The sequence below is a fragment of the Eleutherodactylus coqui genome, chromosome 1, assembly GCF_035609145.1.
Source record: "Eleutherodactylus coqui strain aEleCoq1 chromosome 1, aEleCoq1.hap1, whole genome shotgun sequence".
Classification (NCBI taxonomy): Eukaryota; Metazoa; Chordata; class Amphibia; order Anura; family Eleutherodactylidae; genus Eleutherodactylus; species Eleutherodactylus coqui.
The window spans coordinates 512,575,376-512,596,954 of NC_089837.1; the positions used below are offsets into that span (position 1 = coordinate 512,575,376).

The 21,579-nt window shown below is 46.6% G+C and overlaps 1 protein-coding gene across 2 annotated transcripts in view; it reads left to right on the forward strand.

Moving 5' to 3' along the window:
- Nucleotides 1-21,579, forward strand: part of LOC136588577 (uncharacterized) — a 126,082-nt gene that overhangs the window by 66,403 nt on the left and 38,100 nt on the right. For both annotated transcript variants that reach the window (XM_066587932.1, XM_066587923.1), the window contains exon 4: nucleotides 2,279-2,401. In XM_066587932.1, the coding sequence (XP_066444029.1) occupies nucleotides 2,279-2,401 (123 nt within the window). The remainder of the gene's footprint in view (nucleotides 1-2,278; nucleotides 2,402-21,579) is intronic.

The following is a 21,579-nucleotide window of genomic DNA, read 5'->3' on the forward strand; positions in this document are numbered from 1 at the left end:
CAGACACGTTTTTTTTTGTTTGTTTTTTTTCTACCTACTACTGTGGTATCTCCCTGTATGCCGATACTGCATTAAATTCACATTCTACCCTGAGTGGTCATTAAAGTCTTATGCAGAGGGGGAGAGAATTTTTTTCCCTGGTATATCTGCATTATACATTTTACATTCATCACAGCTTGAACATTGGTCATTAATTCTGAGAAATCAGTTACAGCACAATTTTCTTGACACAAGTTGAATCTGACAATGAAAGTTTGTTTACTTAAGTACAGTTTCAAGTTTACAACCAGATTTTAGAAAGTGCACTAGAAGGGCACTAGTCAAAAAGTTTTCCTGGAGGCTCCTAAATCTAGTATTAGCTAGAATATGGAAAGATCAGGGGTTAGCCTTGGCTGTTGCCTCTTCTGGCATTGCTGCCACATTACTAAATGGAGGCAATGTAACTCATTCTGCTTTTAAACTGCCCTTAAATCTGATGCATGTAAAGATACCTTTGTGCAATATATCAAAGTGGAGTAATAAGGCACAGATGCTGAAAGAAACTAAGCTAATAGTATGGGAGGAATGCACCATGGCTCATAAAGGTGGAGTTGAAGTTCTCAGTAGAACACTGAAAGATAAAAGGGTAAATGATAACTTAAGAAGGAGTACTACGGTTCTCTCAGCTGGAGACTTTTGGAAAACTTTACCAGTCATGCCCAGGGGACACAAGCTGAAGGAGTATGTTTATGTTTAAAATCTTCATATTTATTGCTTCATATTCAGAAGCTCACCATTATAACAAATATGAGAGTTCTCTTAAGAAGTGATGCTTCCGATGGACATTTTTCTGAGATGCTACTTAAAATAGGAGATAGAGAAAATCTACCCTTGAAGGTAAGATCATCATAACACCAAGCTTAGCCATAGTGGTGACATCTCTTACAGAATTGACTGCTAAGGTAAACCCTGAGATCTCTGACATCGCAATCGAAGCCCATAAATTGGTTATGTGAGCGTGGGATTGTAACTCCCAAAAATGTCTAAGCAGCTGCTATTAATGATCATTTGTTGAATCATTTGAAGGAGAAGAATTACAATATAAATCTAAAGATTCAGTACTAGAAATAATGCGAAGGTAATAATGAGAATGTAGTTTACAAAGAGGTCCTTCACTAATCCGGATTACTAAAGGACCTTTCATAATACAGATATTATGAGAATGGTTTATATAATTAAGAAACACCATATATTTGATAATGAAAGCTAAAGGTTTATAACATAAGATAATTAGTGATGGATTAGCAGTAGAGATGAGCGAACACGTTCGGCTCCGCCCCTTTTTCGCCCGAACACCGAACTTTGCGAACACTTCAGTGTTCGGGCGAAAAAGTTCGGGGGCCGCCGTGGCAGCGCAGGGGGGTGCGGCGGGGAGTGGGGGGGAGAGGGAGAGAGAGAGGGCTCCCCCCTGTTCCCCGCTACTGCCGCCCGCGCCGCCGCGCATCTCCCCGCCCCCCGGCGGCACCCGGACACTTACGCGCGAACACTGCAGTGTTCGGCAAAGCCGGTGTCCGGGTGCGGATGTGTCCGTAACGGACACGTTCGCTCATCCCTAATTAGCAGCATAATAATTCTGAAGATAGCTACAATTTGTATCATCTAGAAAGTGTACAAATTTCATGTGGACAAAGTCACAGGTAAAAGCTATAATAATTATGTACAGCTGTTAGAAACTATGATTCTAAAATGTAACGAAAAACATGAACCCAGTTTAAAAGGACGCAAACAAATTTTTACATAGTCCAGGAAATCAGTCATGTTTGCAAAGTTTATGGCAAGGGGCTACATCATGTATGCAAATTTGTTTTGCAGTTCTATGCAGCATGCTTTAGGTCCGGGTACAAGTACAGGTGGGAGGGGCTTGAGCTGAACTTTTGCACCCAGGACCCTGAGCCCTTAGATATGCCCCAGCTGAGACTCCCACAGATTGCTAGAACAAGTTAGCTAAAGGGCTCATCTGATTGCTGTCCTTGCTATTAAACTGAAGACAGGCCCAATACAAAGTCTATGGGCTCACCTTCAGCGGACCAACAGTGACAGAGCTTGTATGAGTGCTTCGGCTGCTTTATTTTTAGCAATCAGTGGGGTCTAATCATCTGCAGCCCTTGTGATTAAAGCTTTTTACACGTCTGTGTGACATGTCAAAAAATGTTTGTAAAGCACACTTCTTTATGTGACATAAATGTGAAACCTTATAAATGAATTGATAAAACGTTTCTTTCCTTTGATCTACATTTAGAACTCTGGAGATTTCTGTTATTCTAGTGACCAGTGTGATAGCGGGTGTTGCTTCAAGATGAACACTATGGGGAAAGTTCCTATATGTATAACAAAATCAGAAGATGATAAATGTCTTGGTGCGGTGAGTACCTGCTGCCAGCTGCTGTACTGGTTTCTCCTCTGTACATACAGTATAAGGCCTCATTCACACGGGCTTTAAAGTGTCGGATTCCACATTGCTTTTTTCTTTCCAACATGTGTTTGACAGCCTAATGCACTGGGCAGGGGCGTACCTAAAGTCTCAGGTGCCCGGGTGCAAAAGTTCAGCTGGGCCCCTCCCTCCATCTGTACCCGTACCTATACCTAAACCGTGCTAATTTGCATACATGATCTAGACCCTTGGCGTAAGCCTTCTCATCATGACTCCTTTCCTTGATTATGTAAAAACCTGTTGATAATGTCATAGACTGCTTTCACACGGCCGCAAAAATTGTGCGAGATTTGTGTGTTGCAAGACACTCAAATCGCACATGAATATGAACGAATCACATTGTTTTGAATGCGATCATACACAGGAGCGATGTTTTTGTTTTTTCTCTGCATCGCACGAGAATATGATGATATGATATGAGCTGGTTGTAACACAACAACCCCTCACATCCATGTGCACAGCACACGTTGGCGAGTGTGATATGGGGCATAGTTTCACGGCCCAATATCAGACTCACTCGTGTGAAATTAGCCTAAGGCCGGCTGTACACGGTTGGATCTGCATTGCGGAATATGGAGCGGGCGTCCGCCTACTGATTCTGCAGCATGTACCGCCCATAGCATGCTATGGGAAAGCATTTTTCCTCTACATGAGCAGAAATCAACTGCGGTTTTCCGCTCACGGAGGAAAAATCACGGCATGCTGTATTTTAGTGCAGATTCTGCACGGACGGCCTCCATTGAACTCAATGTAAGCTGTGCGACCCGCTGCCCTGACATTGCGGAAAAGTCGCAGGCACCCGCGTCATCTCCCAGCGATGGCGCTGGAAAGTCAGTGATTAAAAGAAAAAAAAACTACTGCGCGGGTCCGACGGCTCGCCTTGTGGACTATACGCAGTACAGAAAAAATAAAGAAATTACAGCCATACGCTGATGCCAGCGGGGCACAGGGTTGGATTCCACCGCGGGCTCACGCATGCAGAATCCAACCCGGTTGTGTGCAGCCGACCTAAGACTGTGTTCATGAATTTTGTTGCATTTTTGAACCACAATTAAAAATCACATCCAAAAACCACATGCACTATTATAAAACGCACGTGGATTCAACCAGTACATGCGGTTTTTAAACTGCAGGTTTCTGATGCGTTTTTCAGTTGTGTGTAAAGTGTTGAAATATACAGTATATACCCAGGTTATACCAGCTGTACATATATAATTATATACAGGAGAGGTATAACTTATACCAGCTGTACATATATAATTATATACAGTATATACCCAGGTTATACCAGCTGTACATATATAATTATATACAGGAGAGGTATAACTTATACCAGCTGTACATATATAATTATATACCCAGGTTATACCAGCTGTACATATATAATTATATACACTATATACCCAGGTTATACCAGCTGAACATATATAATTATATACAGGAGAGGTATAACTTATACCAGCTGTACATATATAATTATATACAGTATATACCCAGGTTATACGAGCTGTAGATATATAATTATATACAGGAGAGGTATAAACTTATACCAGCTGTAGATATATAATTATATACAGGAGACGTATGACTTATACCAGCTGTACATATATAATTATATACAGGAGATCTCAAGGTTACACCAGCATGGTACATACAGGAGATGTATAAGTATATACATCTCCTGTATACAGTGATATCGGCCATGCTGGTGTAAGGCCGGTCTCACATCTGCGTCGGGACCTCTGGCCGGAGATTCCATCCATTCCATACAGGAGATACACAGGTTACACCAGCATGGGACATACCACTATTTACAGGGGGATATACATCCTGTATATAGTGGTATGTCCCATGCTGGTGTAACCTGTGTATCTCCTGTATATAATTATATATATACAGCTGGTATAACTTATACCAGCTACACATATATAATTACAATTCCTCCTCTACTCACCTCTGCAGCAGTCTCTGGGCAGCCTGAAATGGAAAGTCCCGACTTTTGATCACATGACCAGAGCCTGGTCATGTGATCTGCAGCCATAGGTCCTACTGCAGTCCCTTGTCCCGGCTCTGCATGGATCGCTCCTGAGGTGAGTAGAGCCGCACCAGCCCCTCTCCCTGGTAATCGCTGGCCGGCAGAGACTGATAGACTGCAGCTGTGACCACTCACAGCTGCAGCCTATCAGTAGGAGGGCCGTGTTGTGGGAGTCTGCAGCCAGTAATTGGCTGTTGATTCCACGTGTAACAGCCCTCCCCTCTGCGCTTGCCGACCTGCGGCACTACCTCCAGTCTCTCCTATGCTCTCCCTTCTCAGCCATCATGCGGCCGACAGCGCCGCACTGTGCATGACGAATATGGCGGGGCCCCTGGGGCCCCCTCAGCGCAAGGGCCGGGTCACTGTTGCGACCCCTGCTGCCCCTCACCGTACGCCAGTGGCACTGAGGCAAATAATAAAATGATGCTCCCCCTTTGAAAAACGAAACGCACTAGTGATGACAAAGAAAATAAATCAAAACACAGACCTTTGTAGATATTCTCTTTACCTCCCCAGCTTCTTTCTGAAAGTTTTATATGTAAAGAAAGGCACAGGGCGGCACTATGCCCCAAAACAATGCCCAGGGAATGCTTGCTGGCTTATGTTCTGGCTGTGGCTAAAGCTCTGGCTTGGCATCTAACTTTGGAGCCATTTCTTAGCCAAATTTTACAGAAGGAAGACATTTTTTGTACTGCTTAACACCAAAATTTTCTCAAATGTTCATAATTTGATTTTTTTCACCATATGTAAAACTCCCTGAGATGAATAAAACATCTCATACGATGTGATAGCATGCTGGAGTCCAGTACTACACTCATTTTTATCCAAGCGGCACAGTGATTTCAGTACCTCAAGATGGCAGCACTATTGCATATTGTCATACCGAGGTCAGCCTTTTGTTGCTCGGTGCATTGGTAATTCCTCTTTACAATAAGATATTTAACACTGTCATTATACATGTTATCTAGAAATTATTTTGATTTTAAAGCTTTAATGGTTTCTTTTAATGCTCAGCTATCCATGTATCGGAAACTATAGTTTTATTCTATGTCAAAAATGAGGCAGATGTTAAGAAGATCATTCGAAGTATTCGTACATTTGACTGACATAGCAAGCTTGACAAAGACAGCAGACTGGCTGTCGAAACGTCGCTATTGTTCATGCTGGGCACTGTATGTGAATAAATCATGGATATGAAGTGATCTACCTATACTCCAATTATTTCCTGGATGCTGGTGCTGCCTTCTGCATAAACTTCTTACTCTTTAATTGGAAAATATCATAACTAGAGATGAGCGAGCGTACTCGTCCGAGCTTGATGCTCGTTCGAGTATTAGGGTGTTCGAGATGCTCGTTACTAGAGGCGAGTACCACGCGATGTTCAAGTTACTTTCACTTTCATCTCTGAGACATTTGCGTGCTTTTCTGGCCAATAGAAAGACATGGAAGGCATTACAACTTCCTCCTGTGACGTTCCAGCCCTTTGCATTGGTCCGTCTGGTGGCAGTCCAAGAATTTCACCTTTACCGACACAACAAGAGAGCCCCCCCACTATCCCCCGCCACGGCCCACTTAATCCTGGCCACATTCCGAAAACCAACTAAATAAAACCGTGCTACTAGGTCCGCAGTCGCCACCACATTCCCACCAACGCGGTTACTGTTAAGGTACATATTACCAGTCTGACTGGGGCATGCACTGTGGGCCGAAGCCCACCTGTATTGTATGTGACGTTAGTTCTGCTGAGCAGAGCACTGCAATGGGATACATTTATGTACCGCCGATGGGTTCCAGGGAGCCACCCATGCTGTGGGTCCACATGGACTTCACATTATGGATTTGTACCTGCCAGTGTCTATGTATTAAAAACCCCGGTCAGACTGGAGCATGCAGTGTGGGCCGAAGACCACCTGCATTTAATCAGACGTTACCTCAGCTGTGATGGGCTATGCAATGGGATATATTTATGTACCGCCAGTGGCTTCCTGGGACCCACCCATGCTGTCGGTCCACACGGAGTTGTAACTGCATGTGTCCACTTCTAAAGAACCCCAGTCTGACTGGGGCATGCAGTGTGGGCCGAAGCCCACCTGCATTAAACCTTACGTTACCTCAGCTGTGCTGGGCACTGCAATGGGATTTATTTATGTACTGCCGGTGGGTTCCAGGGAGCTACCCATGCTGTGGGTCCACACGGACTTCACAATAGGGAGTTGTACCTGCCTGTGTCTATGAATTAAAAATCCCGGTCAGGTTGGGGCATGCAGTGTGGGCCGAAGCCCACCTGCATGGAATCTGACGTTAGCTTTGCTGTCCAGGGCACTGCAATGGGATATATTTATGTACCGCCGGTGGCTTCCTGGGACCCACCCATGCTGTTGGTGCAAACTTAGTTCCCATTGCGGTGTTTGACCTGTCTGGCACAAAGGCACTGACTGACTTGGGTAGAGGGCAGAGCGCTGACGGCTTTCTCCTTGCACTGTGGATTGAGCTATGCGACACCTTGACAGAATGAATACTGTGTGGCACATGGATTCCCCATTGCTATGCCCACGTTTGCAGCTCCTGACGGAGGTGGCACAGGATTGGATTTCACATTGCTTCTGTACAGCATTGTGGGCTATCGCCCTGCCCCTTTTAAAGAGGGTCGCTGCCTGGCCCTGCCAACCCTCTGCAGTGTGTGCCTCCGGTTCCTCCTCATGGCAGACACACTTATAAATAGACATGAGGGTGGTGTGGCTATGAGGCCAGCGTGTGGCATGAGGGCAGCTGAAGGCTGCGCAGGGACACTTTGGAGTGCGCTGTGGACACTGGGTCGTGCGCGGGCGGGGGGGGGGGGGGGGTTGGGCAGCATGTAACCCAGGAGAAGTGGCGGCGGAGTGCCATGCAGGTAGTGATTGTGCTTTGTTGGAGGTAGTGTGGTGCTTAGCTAAGGTATGCCTTGCTAATGAGGGTTTTTCAGAAGTAAAAATTGTTGGGAGGGGGGGGGCACTCTTGCCGCTATTGTGGCTTAATAGTGGGACCTGGTAACTTGAGCCCAACATGTAGCCCCTCGCCTGCCCTATCCGTTTCTGTGTCGTTCCCATCACTTTCTTGAATTTCCCAGATTTTCACAAATGAAAACCTTAGCGAGCATCGGCGATATACAAAAATGCTTGGGTCGCTCATTGACTTCAATAGGGTTCGTTACTCGAAACAAACTCTCGAGCATCGCGAAAAGTTCGTCTCGAGTAACGAGCACCCGAGCATTTTGGTGCTCGCTCATCTCTAATCATAACTAAACAACCCATACTACATACAGGAGAGGAAAGAACTAGAGATGAGCGAGCACACTCGTCCGAGCTTGATGCTCGTTCGAGCATTAGGGTACTCGAGATGCTCGTTACTAGAGTCGAACACCACGCGGTACTCGAGTCAATTGCATTTCCTTCCCCGCATGTTTAGCACCATTTTCTAGCCAATAGACATGCGGGGAAGGCATTACCACTTCCTGCTGCGATGTGCCAGCCCTATCCCACTCCACAGCAGTGAGTGGCTGGCGAGATCAGGTGACCGACGAGTACTTAAACTGGTCCCGCCCGCTGCTCGCCTCAGACACACACTGGCAGAGGTTAGGAAAGTGCTGCTGCTCATTCAGGGATAGTGTTAGCGTAGGTCCTGTCTTCACGAACCCCAACGGTCCTTCTTAGGGCTACATCTGACCATGTGCATTACTGTTGTGGCTGGCTGGGAGCAGTAGTGCACCATTTTTTTCCCATCTCGGGCTGTGCAGGCCATTTCATCTATAGCTTTCTCAGTCTGCAGTGTATTATGCAGAGTTTAGGGAAAGAGCTGCTGCTGATATAGGGAAAGTGTTAGAGTAGGATCCTGTCTTCAAGAACCCCAACAGGCCTTCTTAGGGCTACATCTGACAGTGTGCATTATACTTGTGGGAACTGCAGTGCATCCATTTTTGTATTACGCATCTACGCCTGTTCCCAGCCTTTCAGTAATAGTTTTCTTAGGCTGCAGTGCCGTACAACCAGCTCTCACCGTGAAACTGCACTCAAATATTTCCTAGCCTGCTGTGAACAACTTCATTTATACCGTTCTGTGTCTGTAGTGCATAACACAGAGTGTTGGGGCACAGCCACTTCTATATGGAAAGTTATATACACTATACAGTCCTGATCCTCCATGCTAAAACCACAAAGCTCCATGTTAGGGCTACATCTGACTGGGTGCATTACACTTGTGGATTGCTGAGAGTTGTAGTGCATCCATTTTTGTATTACACATCAAGGCCTGTTCCCAGCCTTCCAGTAATAGTTTTCCCAGGCTGCAGTACCGTACAACCAGCTCTCACCGGGAAACTGCACTCATATATTTCCTAGTCTACTGCGAACGACTTCATTTATACCATTCTGTGTCTGCAGTGCATTAGACAGAGGTCTTACCGTTAAACAGTACTGTAATATTTCCTGGGCCACTGCAAAGTATTTCAGCTCTGCCGCTGTGCAGAGCGTCTCACAATGCCCTTTCCTTGGTGGTGTTGAGATAGCCGCAGTTACCAGCACTATCCACTGGCTTCAGAGTCTTCTCCCACTCCACACAGCCTCTATTATCTACAAGTCTCTGCGAGCAGTAAATTACCCCTAGGTATTAGCGCAAGACAGCGGGTTAATTTTTTCTAGTCACAGCATAGAGCCTCCGCTATCTACAAGTCTCTGTGTGCGGTGAATTAAGCCACAGTTTTCAGTGCTGTACAGTGGGATAATTAATTTGGGCCCTGTTTTATGCTTAATCCACCATGATGAGGAGTAGTGGTAAGGGTCGAGGACGTGGACGCGGACGTCCAAGTGAGGGTGTGGGCACGGGCCGAGTTCCTGGTCCAGGTGAATCACAGCCGGCTGCTGCGGGATTAGGAGGGAGGCAAGTTTCTTAGGTCCCCAGCTTCATATCACAATTTATGGGTCCGTGTGGTAGACCTTTAGCAGTGTGAGCAGGTCCTGTCATGGATGGCAGAAAATGCATCCAGCAATGTATCAACCACCCAGTCTTCTACCCAGTCCACTACTCCCGGCCTAGGGACTACAACTCTGAATCCTCTGGCTGCTGCTCCTCCTTCCTCCCAGCCTGCTCACTCCCTGAATATGACATATTCTGATGAGCAGGCAGACTCCCAGGAACTGTTCTCGGGTCCCTGCAATGAGTGGGAGAAACTGGTTCCTCTCTCACCTGAGGAGTTTGTCGTGACCGATGCCCAACCTTTGGATAGTTCCCAGAGTGCGGGAGATGAGGCTGGGGACTTCCAGCAACTGTCTCAAGAGCGTTTTGTGCGTGAGGATGATGATGAGACACAGTTCTCTGTCAGTGAGGTAGTAGTAAGGGCAGTAAGTCCGAGGGAGGAGCGCACAGAGAATTTGGAGGAAGAGCAGCTGGATGATGAGGTGACTGACCCCACCTGGTTTGCTAAGCCTACTGAGGACAAGGCTTCAGAGGGGGAGGCAAGTGCAGCAGCAGGACAGGTTGGAAGAGGCAGTGGAGTGGCCAGGGGTAGAGGTAGGGCCAAAGCGAAGAATCCCCCAACTGTTTCCCAAAGCACCGCCTCGTGGCAAGCCTTCGTGCAGAGGGCTAGGTGTTCAAAGGTGGGGATGTTTTTTAGTGAGAGCGCGGACGACCGACGAACAGTGGTGTGCGACCTGTGTCGTACCAAAATCAGCTGGAGAGCCACCACTACCAGCCTCACCACCACCAGCATGCGCAGGCATAGGATAGCCAAACACCCCACAAAGTGGGACGAAGGCTATTCACTGCCTCCTGGCCACACCATTGCCTCTTCCCCTGTGCCCCAACCTGCCACACAGATCCAATCCCCCACCCAGGAGAGAGGCACGAGCACTTCCCGGCCTGCACCCACACACTCACCTCCAGCGTCCTTCACTCCATCCAGCAATCTCTCACAGCGCAGCGTTCAGCTGTCGCTAACTCAAGCATTGGAGCAAAAGCGCAAATACGCCGCCAACCACCCGCATGCACAAGCTTTAAACGTGCACATTGCCAAATTAATCAGCCTGGAGATGCTGCCATACAGGCTTGTGGAAACGGAGGCTTTCAAAAACCTAATGGGGGCGGTGGTCCCACGCCACTCGGTTCTCAATCGCCACTATTTTTCCCAGTGTGCCGTCCCAGTCCTTCACCAGCACGTCTCCAGCAACATAAATTGTGCCCTCACCAACGCGGTTACTGGGAAGGTCCACTTAACCACGGACACGTGGACAAGTACAGGCGGGCAGGGCCACTATATCTCCCTGACGGCACATTGGGTGAATTTGGTGGAGGGCTGGGACCGAGTCAGAGCCTGGGAGAGCTGATCTCCTACCCACACCCTGGATAGCGGGTCCTACCTCAGTGTTGGTATCTCCGGCGTTTTATGCCACCTCCTCCAAACCCTCCCCCTCCTCCGCCAACTCTACCTCTCAATTAAGAAGTGTGAGCACGTCGCCAGCAGTCTACCGGCAGTGATTTCTTCCTGTGTAATACCATCTTTGTGCACTGACAGCATAGGCGAACCCAAGGAACTCAAAGACTTCCCATTGCGGTGTTGAGCTATCTGACACCTACACAGAATGAATTGTGTGGCGACACATGAATTTCCCATTGCTATATAACTCACGGCACCTTGGGTCACACAAGATGGAGGCTGGGAGAGAGCCTGACCCTGGACCTGCTCACATACTTCCCACGCAGACTATTGCGGGTCTTACCTGGTTCATGGTTTCTTGGCCTTGTTATGCCACCTCCTCCACCTGCTTGGTGACAGGGGATCAGCACTGAGCAACATATATTTTCTCTCGTGTTACCCCAGTTATCTGAGACACTGGCTTGGGCCAAACAAAAGGAGCATTACTGCATTAATGAGATGTTCTCAGTTGCACTAGCATCCGAGTCCGCTTTATGCCCACGATTGCTGAGGGTGTGAGCCGAGGTTGAGGTCCTTGGCAGGGTGAAACTGCCTTATTTGGGCGCTCTGATTTCTTTATGTAATACTTTTCTGGGTGTCCAGGGGCTCGTCTATGCTGTGGGTGCACAAAGACTTCCCATTGCATTCTTTTACCTGTGGCACAGACACACTAACTGACTAGGGCAGAAATGTGGGTCGAGGCCCTTAGCAGGGTGAAACTCTGCCAAGTTTGGGCATTCTGATTCCCTCATGTGTAATACTATGCTTCAGTTCCTTAGGCTCGCCTATGCTGTGAGTGCACAATGACATCTCATAGTGGTGTTTTACCTGTCTGGCACAAACACACTGACTGACTAGGGCCGAGGTCCTTGGCGGGGTGAAACTAGCCCATGTTTGGGCGCTCTGATTTCTTCTTGTGTAATACCATCTTTGTGCACCAACAGCATAGGCAAGTCCAAGGAACTCAAAGACTTTCCATTGCGGTATTGAGCTATCTAACACCTACACAGAATGAATTGTGTGGGGACAAATGGATTTTTCATTGCTATGTAACTCACGGCACCTTGGGTCACACAAGGTGGAGGCTGGGACTGAGCCTGATCCTGGGCCCGCTCACGTGCTTCCAACACAGAGTATTGCTGGATTGTGGAGATGTGTAGAAGTGCTGTGCTGGCACATGAGTTCCCTTTATGCCCACGTTTGCGGCTTCTGACAATTTTGTGACGGAGGTGGCACGGGATTGGAATGATGATCGTACGTCAATTTATCATCAATTCTCAACAGCATTGTGGGCTATTGCCCACACTTTCAAAGAGTGTCGCTGCCTGGCCCTGCCAACCCTCTGCAGTGTGTGCCGCTGGTTCCTCCTCATCCAGTACGTCCTTATAAATAGACATGAGGGTGGTGTGCCTATGAAGCGAGCATATGGCATGAGGGCAGCTGAACGCTGCACGGGGAAACTTTTGTGTGTGCTGTGGACGCAGGATCGTGCTTGGGGGGGGGGGGGGTGGTGGACTGGACAGTAGTGCCAGCATGTAATCCAGGAGAAGAGGCAGAGGTGTTGCCCGCAGGCAGTGATTGTCCTTGGTTACAGGTAGTGTGGTGCTTAGCTAAGGTATGCCTTGCTAATGAGGGTTTGTCCAAAGTAAATTGTTAGGGTGGTGACGCCAGACACTTGCTCCCATTTTGGCTTAATAGTGGGACCTGGGAGCCTCAGATGCAGCCATGCATGCTGCCATTGCCCTTCCCTATCCGTTTCTGTGGTGTTTCCATGACTTTCTACTTTTTTCTGGTGTTTCACAAGTCATCAGCTATGCGGAGCATCGGTCCCATACAAAAATGCTCGAGTCCCTCATTGACTACAATGGGGTTCGTTACTCAAAACAAGCTCTCGAGTATTACGGAAAGTTCGACTTGAGCAACGAGCACCCGAGCATTTTGGTGCTCGCTCATCTCTAGTCAGAACCTTAGGACGATTCTTGTTCACAGCCACATTGATATAATATCCCAGCCTTATAGAGGACTCCTCTTGTAGCTAACCCTGTGGTAACTGTTCCTATTGTCTGTTCATGACCAAGTCCACCTTTTTGAGGAATTCTCAGGACAACAAAATAAATAATGTCAGGTAGCATATCAACTGTAGAACTAAATGTATCATCTATGTGGCAACGTGCAACTCTGCCATGTTATATGTGGGGGAAACAATACAAGAATTGTGTATTAAAATTTGTAAACACCTTAGCATAATAAGAAAAAGCGTTGATACCCCTTTATGGAGGCACGTCAATACCATCCATGGGGGTGATTTGAACATAATTTAAATTCTAGAGTATCATTCAGATTAGGTTGGGTCTACATGGTGGTGAGATAAATGCACAAAAAAGGTAGAGACCAGATGGATATTTAGACTCAACTTCAAGAGTCCCATGGGACTGAATTAGGGTTTTTCCTTTTTGGCATGCCTTTAAGATAGTGGACTTCAAAAATGAAGTTTTCATACTAACCCTCTTTCTTATACCGTCTACTTGTTCTCAGGAAACTGCTCATTGGCATCTTTTATACTATATCAGTACGTCTCAAGAAGTATGAGAAATTAACAGTAATGCCTGTGACTTTTTTTCAGGGTGTAGGCCTTGTCTTACTGTCACCTTTTTCCTTATCACATATTAGGTGACTTTTTCAATGAAACACTGAGTTGGGAGGGTTTAAACATAACAAGAAGTGAACGAGCCACTGATTGATTTTTATACAGGCTGAAAGTGAACGACTGACGAGAAGTGCACAATTCTTATTAGTCATTCAGTCGCTAACTTACATTAAGACTTCATGATAATCATTCACTTTGCTTCGTTTAAGTAAATTTTGAGCAAAAATTGTTATGTATAAATTGGCCATTACACTAATTCATCTGGACTTTTATCCCAATATGTTCTTCACCTAGTGGCAGAATAGTGTCTGTTATTTATGTCTTACAAGACACAGTAGAGCATACACAGGCACGTCTTTACTTCTTTCTCAATTATATAATTTCCAATGTCTAAGTGTCTGATATTATGAACTGCATATGCTCTAGTCATCTTCTATGCATAAAGGCAAAGGAGTACAAAAAAATTGAAAAATACGGAGCTAACCTCTTCTGCAGTGCTTCAATGTTTTGGCTGAAGATGTAATGGGAGCCAAATCCTCACAGAGCTGTCACAAGCAGCTGAAGTCCAATAAAGAGCAAAGAAAAAAGTGGAAGATAGCTGCAAACATAAAACTTCTTCTTTATTAGCAAAAAAGAGCATTGCACACACTGACGTCAAATGCGAGGACGCTGAACGTGTATCGACCATCAGGTCTTTCTCAACAGCTATGCTGTTAGAGCTGTGTGCCACCTGTGGAGGGGAGGAGGAATCCCACAGCTCTCAGAGAGCTTTCTGCAGAGGAGGAGGGAGGAGCGCCAGCTTTCCCCATAGAGATCCCCTGCTCTCACCTGATGGGGGTCTGACAGGCTGTCAGCTCTGTGTGCCTTCGGCAGAGAAGGAGGGAGGAGCGCCAAAACTTTGTGCAGGGAAGGACTCTGTTAGTGCATGGGAAGTGCTTTCACCAGCTCTCTTCTGGTCATGCTGACCTTCCCAGTGAATTAGCTGTGCTCCGGGAGGTGAGTGATTCGTGGGTCAGCGTGCATTAGTTTGTTAGGAGAACAGCAGCGAGCTGAGCTACTGGCTGTTCTCCTCATATCAACATCACTTAGCAACGCACTTCCGTACTAAGCTGCGCGCCCATAAACTTAGCACTGGAAACTTTGACCTGCTGTAACAGGTGACTCGCTGTATCAAAGTCTAATTTTAGGATTTTAGGGCAGTGGTAAGGATGGTACACAGCCAGACACCAAAATCACCGAAGGTCTTGCAAAGGGGTCAAAGAGTGGTGCGATAAAAGCCTGTAGACGTATTTATATTACTAGATTGATCAAATAAAAAGCTTGGAAAAATGGTTGCAAATGTTTTAAGAACTGTTGAGCCGAGGATTCAGCTCGAACAGTTTACAGTCCACGGCTCGGTCTTCCACGTTCTGGGGACATGGCAACTGTCAATTAGTGTATATTACATGTTGGTATATTACACCACTTAGTATAGTATATGTTACTGTCAAAGACCCAATACATTCAGTGTATCCTGCAGTAGTATCTTGCATGTCTCTCTCGGTCTCTGTCTTTGTCTCTTTCTTTCTCTCGGTCTGCCGTGGGTGTCTCTCTCTCTCTCTGCCTGCCGCACGTGTCTCTGTCTCTCGCTCTGTGTCTGTGTGTCTCTCTCTCCATTTGCGGTGTGTTTGTCTCTATTTGCTGTGTGTGTTCCTGTGTCTCTCTCTGTCTGCCGTGTGTTTCTGTGTCTCTGTCTGCCGTGTGTGTGTCTCTCTCTGTCTGCCGTGTGTCTCTGTCTGCCGTGTGTGTGTCTCTCTGTCTGCCGTGTGTGTCTCTCTGTCTGCCGTGTGTGTCTCTCTCTGTCTGCCGTGTGTGTCTCTCTCTGTCTGCCGTGTGTGTCTCTCTCTGTCTGCCGTGTGTGTCTCTCTCTGTCTGCCGTGTGTGTCTCTCTCTGTCTGCCGTGTGTGTCTCTCTCTGTCTGCCGTGCGTGTCTCTCTCTGTCTGCCGTGCGTGTCTCTCTCTGTCTGCCGTGCGTGTGTGTCTCTCTGTCTGCCGTGCGTGTGTGTCTCTCTGTCTGCCGTGTGTGTCTCTCTGTCTGCCGTGTGTGTCTCTCTCTCTCTGCCTGCCGTGGGTGTCTCTCTCTCTCTCTGCCTGCCGCACGTGTCTCTGTCTCTCGCTCTGTGTCTGTGTGTCTCTCTCTCCATTTGCGGTGTGTTTGTCTCTATTTGCTGTGTGTGTTCCTGTGTCTCTCTCTGTCTGCCGTGTGTTTCTGTGTCTCTGTCTGCCGTGTGTGTGTCTCTCTCTGTCTGCCGTGTGTCTCTGTCTGCCGTGTGTGTGTCTCTCTGTCTGCCGTGTGTGTGTCTCTCTGTCTGCCGTGTGTGTGTCTCTCTGTCTGCCGTGTGTGTGTCTCTCTGTCTGCCGTGTGTGTGTCTCTCTGTCTGCCGTGTGTGTGTCTCTCTCTCTGCCGTGTGTGTGTCTCTCTCTCTGTCTGCCGTGTGTGTGTCTCTCTCTCTGTCTGCCGTGTGTGTGTCTGTCTCTCTCTGTCTGCCGTGTGTGTCTCTCTCTGTCTGCCGTGTGTGTCTCTCTCTGTCTGCCGTGTGTGTCTCTCTCTGTCTGCCGTGTGTGTCTCTCTCTGTCTGCCGTGTGTGTCTCTCTCTGTCTGCCGTGTGTGTCTCTCTCTGTCTGCCGTGTGTGTCTCTCTCTGTCTGCCGTGTGTGTCTCTCTCTGCCTGCCGTGTGTGTCTCTCTCTGCCTGCCGTGTGTGTCTCTCTCTGTCTGCCAAGTGTGTCTCTCTCTCTGTCTGCCAAGTGTGTCTCTCTCTCTGTCTGCCAAGTGTGTCTCTCTCTCTGTCTGCCAAGTGTGTCTCTCTCTCTGTCTGCCAAGTGTGTGTCTCTCTGTCTGCCAAGTGTGTGTCTCTCTGTCTGCCAAGTGTGTGTGTCTCTGTCTGCCAAGTGTGTGTGTCTCTGTCTGCCGTGTGTGTCTCTGTCTGCCGTGTGTGTCTCTGTCTGCCGTGTGTGTCTCTGTCTGCCGTGTGTGTCTCTGTCTGCCGTGTGTGTCTCTGTCTGCCGTGTGTGTCTCTGTCTGCCGTGTGCGCGCGTCTCTTTGTCTGCCGTGGGTGTGCGTCTGTCTGTCATGTGCGTCTCTGTCTGCCGTGTGTGTGTCTCTCTCTGTCTGCCGTGTGTGTGTCTCTCTCTGTCTGCCGTGTGTGTGCGTCTCTCTGTCTGCCGTGTGTGTGCGTCTCTCTGTCTGCCGTGTGTGTGCGTCTCTCTGTCTGCCGTGTGTGTGCGTCTCTCTGTCTGCCGTGTGTGTGCGTCTCTCTGTCTGCCGTGTGTGTGCGTCTCTCTGTCTGCCGTGTGTGTGCGTCTCTCTGTCTGCCGTGTGTGTGCGTCTCTCTGTCTGCCGTGTGTGTGCGTCTCTCTGTCTGCCGTGTGTGTGCGTCTCTCTGTCTGCCGTGTGTGTGCGTCTCTCTGTCTGCCGTGTGTGTGCGTCTCTCTGTCTGCCGTGTGTGTGCGTCTCTCTGTCTGCCGTGTGTGTCTCTCTCTGTCTGCCGTGTGTGTCTCTCTCTGTCTGCCGTGTGTGTCTCTCTCTGTCTGCCGTGTGTGTCTCTCTCTGTCTGCCAAGTGTGTCTCTCTCTGTCTGCCAAGTGTGTCTCTCTCTGTCTGCCAAGTGTGTCTCTCTCTGTCTGCCAAGTGTGTCTCTCTCTGTCTGCCAAGTGTGTCTCTCTCTGTCTGCCAAGTGTGTCTCTCTCTGTCTGCCAAGTGTGTCTCTCTCTGTCTGCCAAGTGTGTCTCTCTCTGTCTGCCAAGTGTGTCTCTCTGTCTGCCAAGTGTGTGTCTCTTTCTGTCCGTGTGTGTACCTCTCTGTCTGCCATGTGTGTCTCTCTTTCTGTCTCTCCCTTTATCTGCTGTGTGTGTCTCACTCTCTGTCTCCCTCTCTCTGACTATCTCTGTAACTCCCTCTCTGCCTCTCTCTGTGTTTCTGTGTCTCTCTCTCTTTGCATGTCTCTTTCTATCTGTGCTGTGCGTATCTCTCTCTGTGTCTGTCTGCCATGTGTGTCTCTCTCTCCTTGTTTTTCTCTGTGTCTGTGTGTCTCTGTCTGCCGGATGTGTGCCTCTTTCACTGTCTGCTGTGTTTGCCTCTCTCTCTCTGTGTCTCTGTCTGCCATGTGTATCTCCATGCCGCTTCTCTCCCCCCCCCACCTCACCATGCCGCTTCTCTCTGCCTGTGTGCGTGTGTCTGTTTCAATTATGTACGTGTGTGTGTATGGGGGCATCGCATGAACTTCCCTCTGTGGCTTTTGCTTGAATCTCTTCCTGGGTGTCACCTGAATATTTCTCCTATGGGCGTTGCTAGAATCTTCCTGCTGTGGCTGTCTCCCTCCTGTGAGCTTCATTTGCCTGAGCTGTCGCTCTATGTTGTGAGACTATGAGCGTTGCTTAGCAAGACTTGAATCCTGATGCGCCGCTATACTTTAACACGGGGAACTTTGACTGGATCTATCAGGTCTCTCAGCTCAAATTTCAGTATTTTATGGCTGTGGTGGGGATCCAAGAAAATGAAAGACACCAAAATTATCCTCTTAAGGTGAAGCTAAGTGCACAAAGTGTGATGCAAGAAAAAAAGACTATGCTTATCTATATATATATAAGGCTGAAAGCCCTCACTGACTTACTGACTGACTTACTCACTCACTGACTGACGCACTGACTGACTCACTCACTGACTGACTCGCCAAACGTTCTTCAACTTCCCGATGTTGTAGAAACATGAATTTTGGCACAAGCATAGATTATCTCCAAAATAGGAAAAGTAATTGGGTCCCAACTCGACTATTCAAATCTAGCGCAAAAGAATGGGCGTCAAAATTTAACGTACATAATCTAAATCTCTCACTTCTCAATGTCATAGAAACTTAAAATGTGGTACGGGCATTGATTATGTCATAAATAGGAAAAGCTAATGGGTCCCAACTCGATTATTCAATTCAATGCGCAAAATCTGATTGGTCCCGCTGAGCCAATGAGAGGCAGCAGTCACTTACCTATTCATAAATTCATGAATGGGTGTGTGTGTGTGTGTGAGATCTGCCTCTGATTGGTCAGGCTGTGACCAATCAGAGGCAGCTCATTCAGCAGGTGGGGATTTTAAATCGCCGGCTGCTGAATACTACTCACAGCTGTTCAGAGCAGTACAGGAGGACTGCCGCCGGCCGCGCTGAACTCTGTCTGCCGGGACCAGGTGAGTATATATATATTTTTTTATTTTTACACATTTCTGGATGAATTGCAGGGAAGGGCTTATATATTTAAGCCCTTCCCGACAATTCATCCCGCGATCGCCGGCAGCCCATTGCTTTCAATGGAGCCGGCTGTATTGCCGGCTCCATTGAATTCAATGGGCTAACATCGTTCTTCTCTGCTACAGCTGTTACAGCTGTGGCAGAGGAGAACAATCTTTATGCTGACAGTGCGGGGGGGGGGGTCTCACTCTTGCCACTATTGTGGCTTAATAGTGGGACCTGTGAACTTGAGATGCAGCCCAACATGTAGCCCCTCGCCTGCCCTATCCGTTGCTGTGTCGTTCCCATCACTTTCTTGAATTTCCCAGGTTTTCACAAATGAAAACCTTAGCGAGCATCGGCGATATACAAAAATGCTCGAGTCGCCCATTGACTTCAATGAGGTTCGTTACTCGAAGCGAACTCTCGAGCATCACTGAAAGTTCGACTCGAGTAACGAGCACCCGAGCATTTTGGTGCTCGCTCATCTCTAGTCCCAACTCGATTATTCAATTCTATGCGCAAAAGTATTAGCGTCCAAATTTTATGTACGAAATCTAACTTTCTCACTTTCCGGTGTCATAGAAACGTGAAATTTGGCAGGAGCATTGATTATGTCATAAATAGGAAAAGCTAATGAGTCCCAACTCAATTATTCAATTCTATGTGCAAAAGAATTAGCGTCCAAATTTTACGTACGGAATGTATTTTTCTCACTTTCCAGCGTCATAGAAACGTGAAATTTGGCACGAGCATTGATTATGTCATAAATAGGAAAAGCTAATGGGTCCCAACTCGATTATTCAATTCTATGCGCAAAAGAATTAGCGTCCAAATTTTACATACACAATGTAATTTTCTCACTTTTCGGTGTCATAGAAATTTAAAAATTTGGCACGAGCATTGATTATGTCATAAATAGGAAAAGCTAATGGGTCCCAACTCGATTATTCAATTCTATGCGCAAAAGAATTAGCGTCCAAATTTTACATACACAATGTAATTTTCTCACTTTTCGGTGTCATACAAATGTGAAATGTGGCACAAGCATTGATTATGTCATAAATAGGAAAAGCTAATGGGTCCCAACTCCATTATTTAATTCTAGCGCAAAAGAATTAGCGTCAAAATCTTACGTACATAATCTAAAGCTCTCACTTCCCAATGTCATAGAAACAAGAAATTTGCCATAAGCATTGAATATGTCATGAATTTGAAAAGCTAATGGTTCCCAACTCGATTATTCAATTCTAGCGCAAAAGAACTAGCGTCCAAATTTTACGTACGGAATCTAATTCTCTCACTTCTTGGTGTAATAGAAACTCGGAAATTCGGAACAGGCATGGATTATGTCATAAATAGGAAAAGTTAATGGGTCCCACCTCGATTATTCAATTCTAAGCACAAAACAATTAGCGTCCAAATTTTACGTACGGAATGTAATTTTCTCACTTTCCGGTGTCCTAGAAACATGAAATTTGGCACAAGCATTGGATATGTCATAAATAGGAAAAGTTAAAGGGTCCCAACTCGATTATTCAATTTTATGCGCAAAGGAATTAGCGTCCAAATTTTATGTATGAAATCTAATTCTCTCACTTCCTGATGTCATTTTATATAAAGGAAACGTCGCATGGTTACCTCACCGTGATGTTTCCTGGGTAACGCAGAGAACTATGCAAAATGCTGAACATATGTTTTCTCTAAAGTAACCACGACTTCAGAAGATTTTCCGTGTGAACAGCAGATAAACACCAGTACCAAATGACTTGGGCGAAGCCGGGTACATCAGCTAGTCTATATATATATATATATATATATATATATATATATAAAGACGAAAGCCCTCACTGACTCACTCACTGACTCGCCAAAAGTTCTCCAACTTCCCGATGTCATAGAAACAAAATAGGAAAAGTAATTGGGTCCCAACTCGATTATTTAATTCTAGCGCAAAAGAATTGGCGTTGAAATTTTACGTACATAATCTAAATCTGTCACTTCCCAATGTCATAGAAACTTAAAACTTGGCACGAGCATTGATTATGTCATAAATTGGAAAAGTTAGTGGGTCCGAACTCGATTATTCAATAATATGCGCAAAAGAATTAGCGTGCAAATTTTACGTACGGAATCTAATTTTCTCACTTCCCGGTGTCATAGAAACTCGAAATTTGGCAGGAGCATTAATTATGTCAGAAATAGGAAAAGCTAATGGGTCCCAACTCAATTCTTCAATTCTATGCGCAAAAGAATTAGCGTCCAAATTTTACGTACGGAATCTAATTTTCTCACTTTCCGGTGTCATAGAAAAGTGAAGTTTGGCACGAGCATTGATTATGTCATAAATAGGAAAAGTTCATAGGTCCCAACTCGATTATTCAATTCTAGCGCAAAAGAATTAGCGTCCAAATTTTACGTGCGGAATGTAATTTTTTCACTTTCCGGTGTCATAGAAACGGGAAACTTGGCACGAGCATTGATTATGTCATAAATAAGAAAAGTTAGTGGGTCCGAACTCGATTATTCAATAATATGCGCAAAAGAATTAGCGTGCAAATTTTATGTACGGAATCTAATTCTCTCACTTCCCGGTGTCATAGAAACTCGAAATTTGGCACGAGCATTGATTATGTCATAAATAAGAAAAGTTAATGTGTCCGAACTCGATTATTCATTAATATGCGCAAAAGAATTAGCGTGCAAATTTTACGTACGGAATCTGATTCT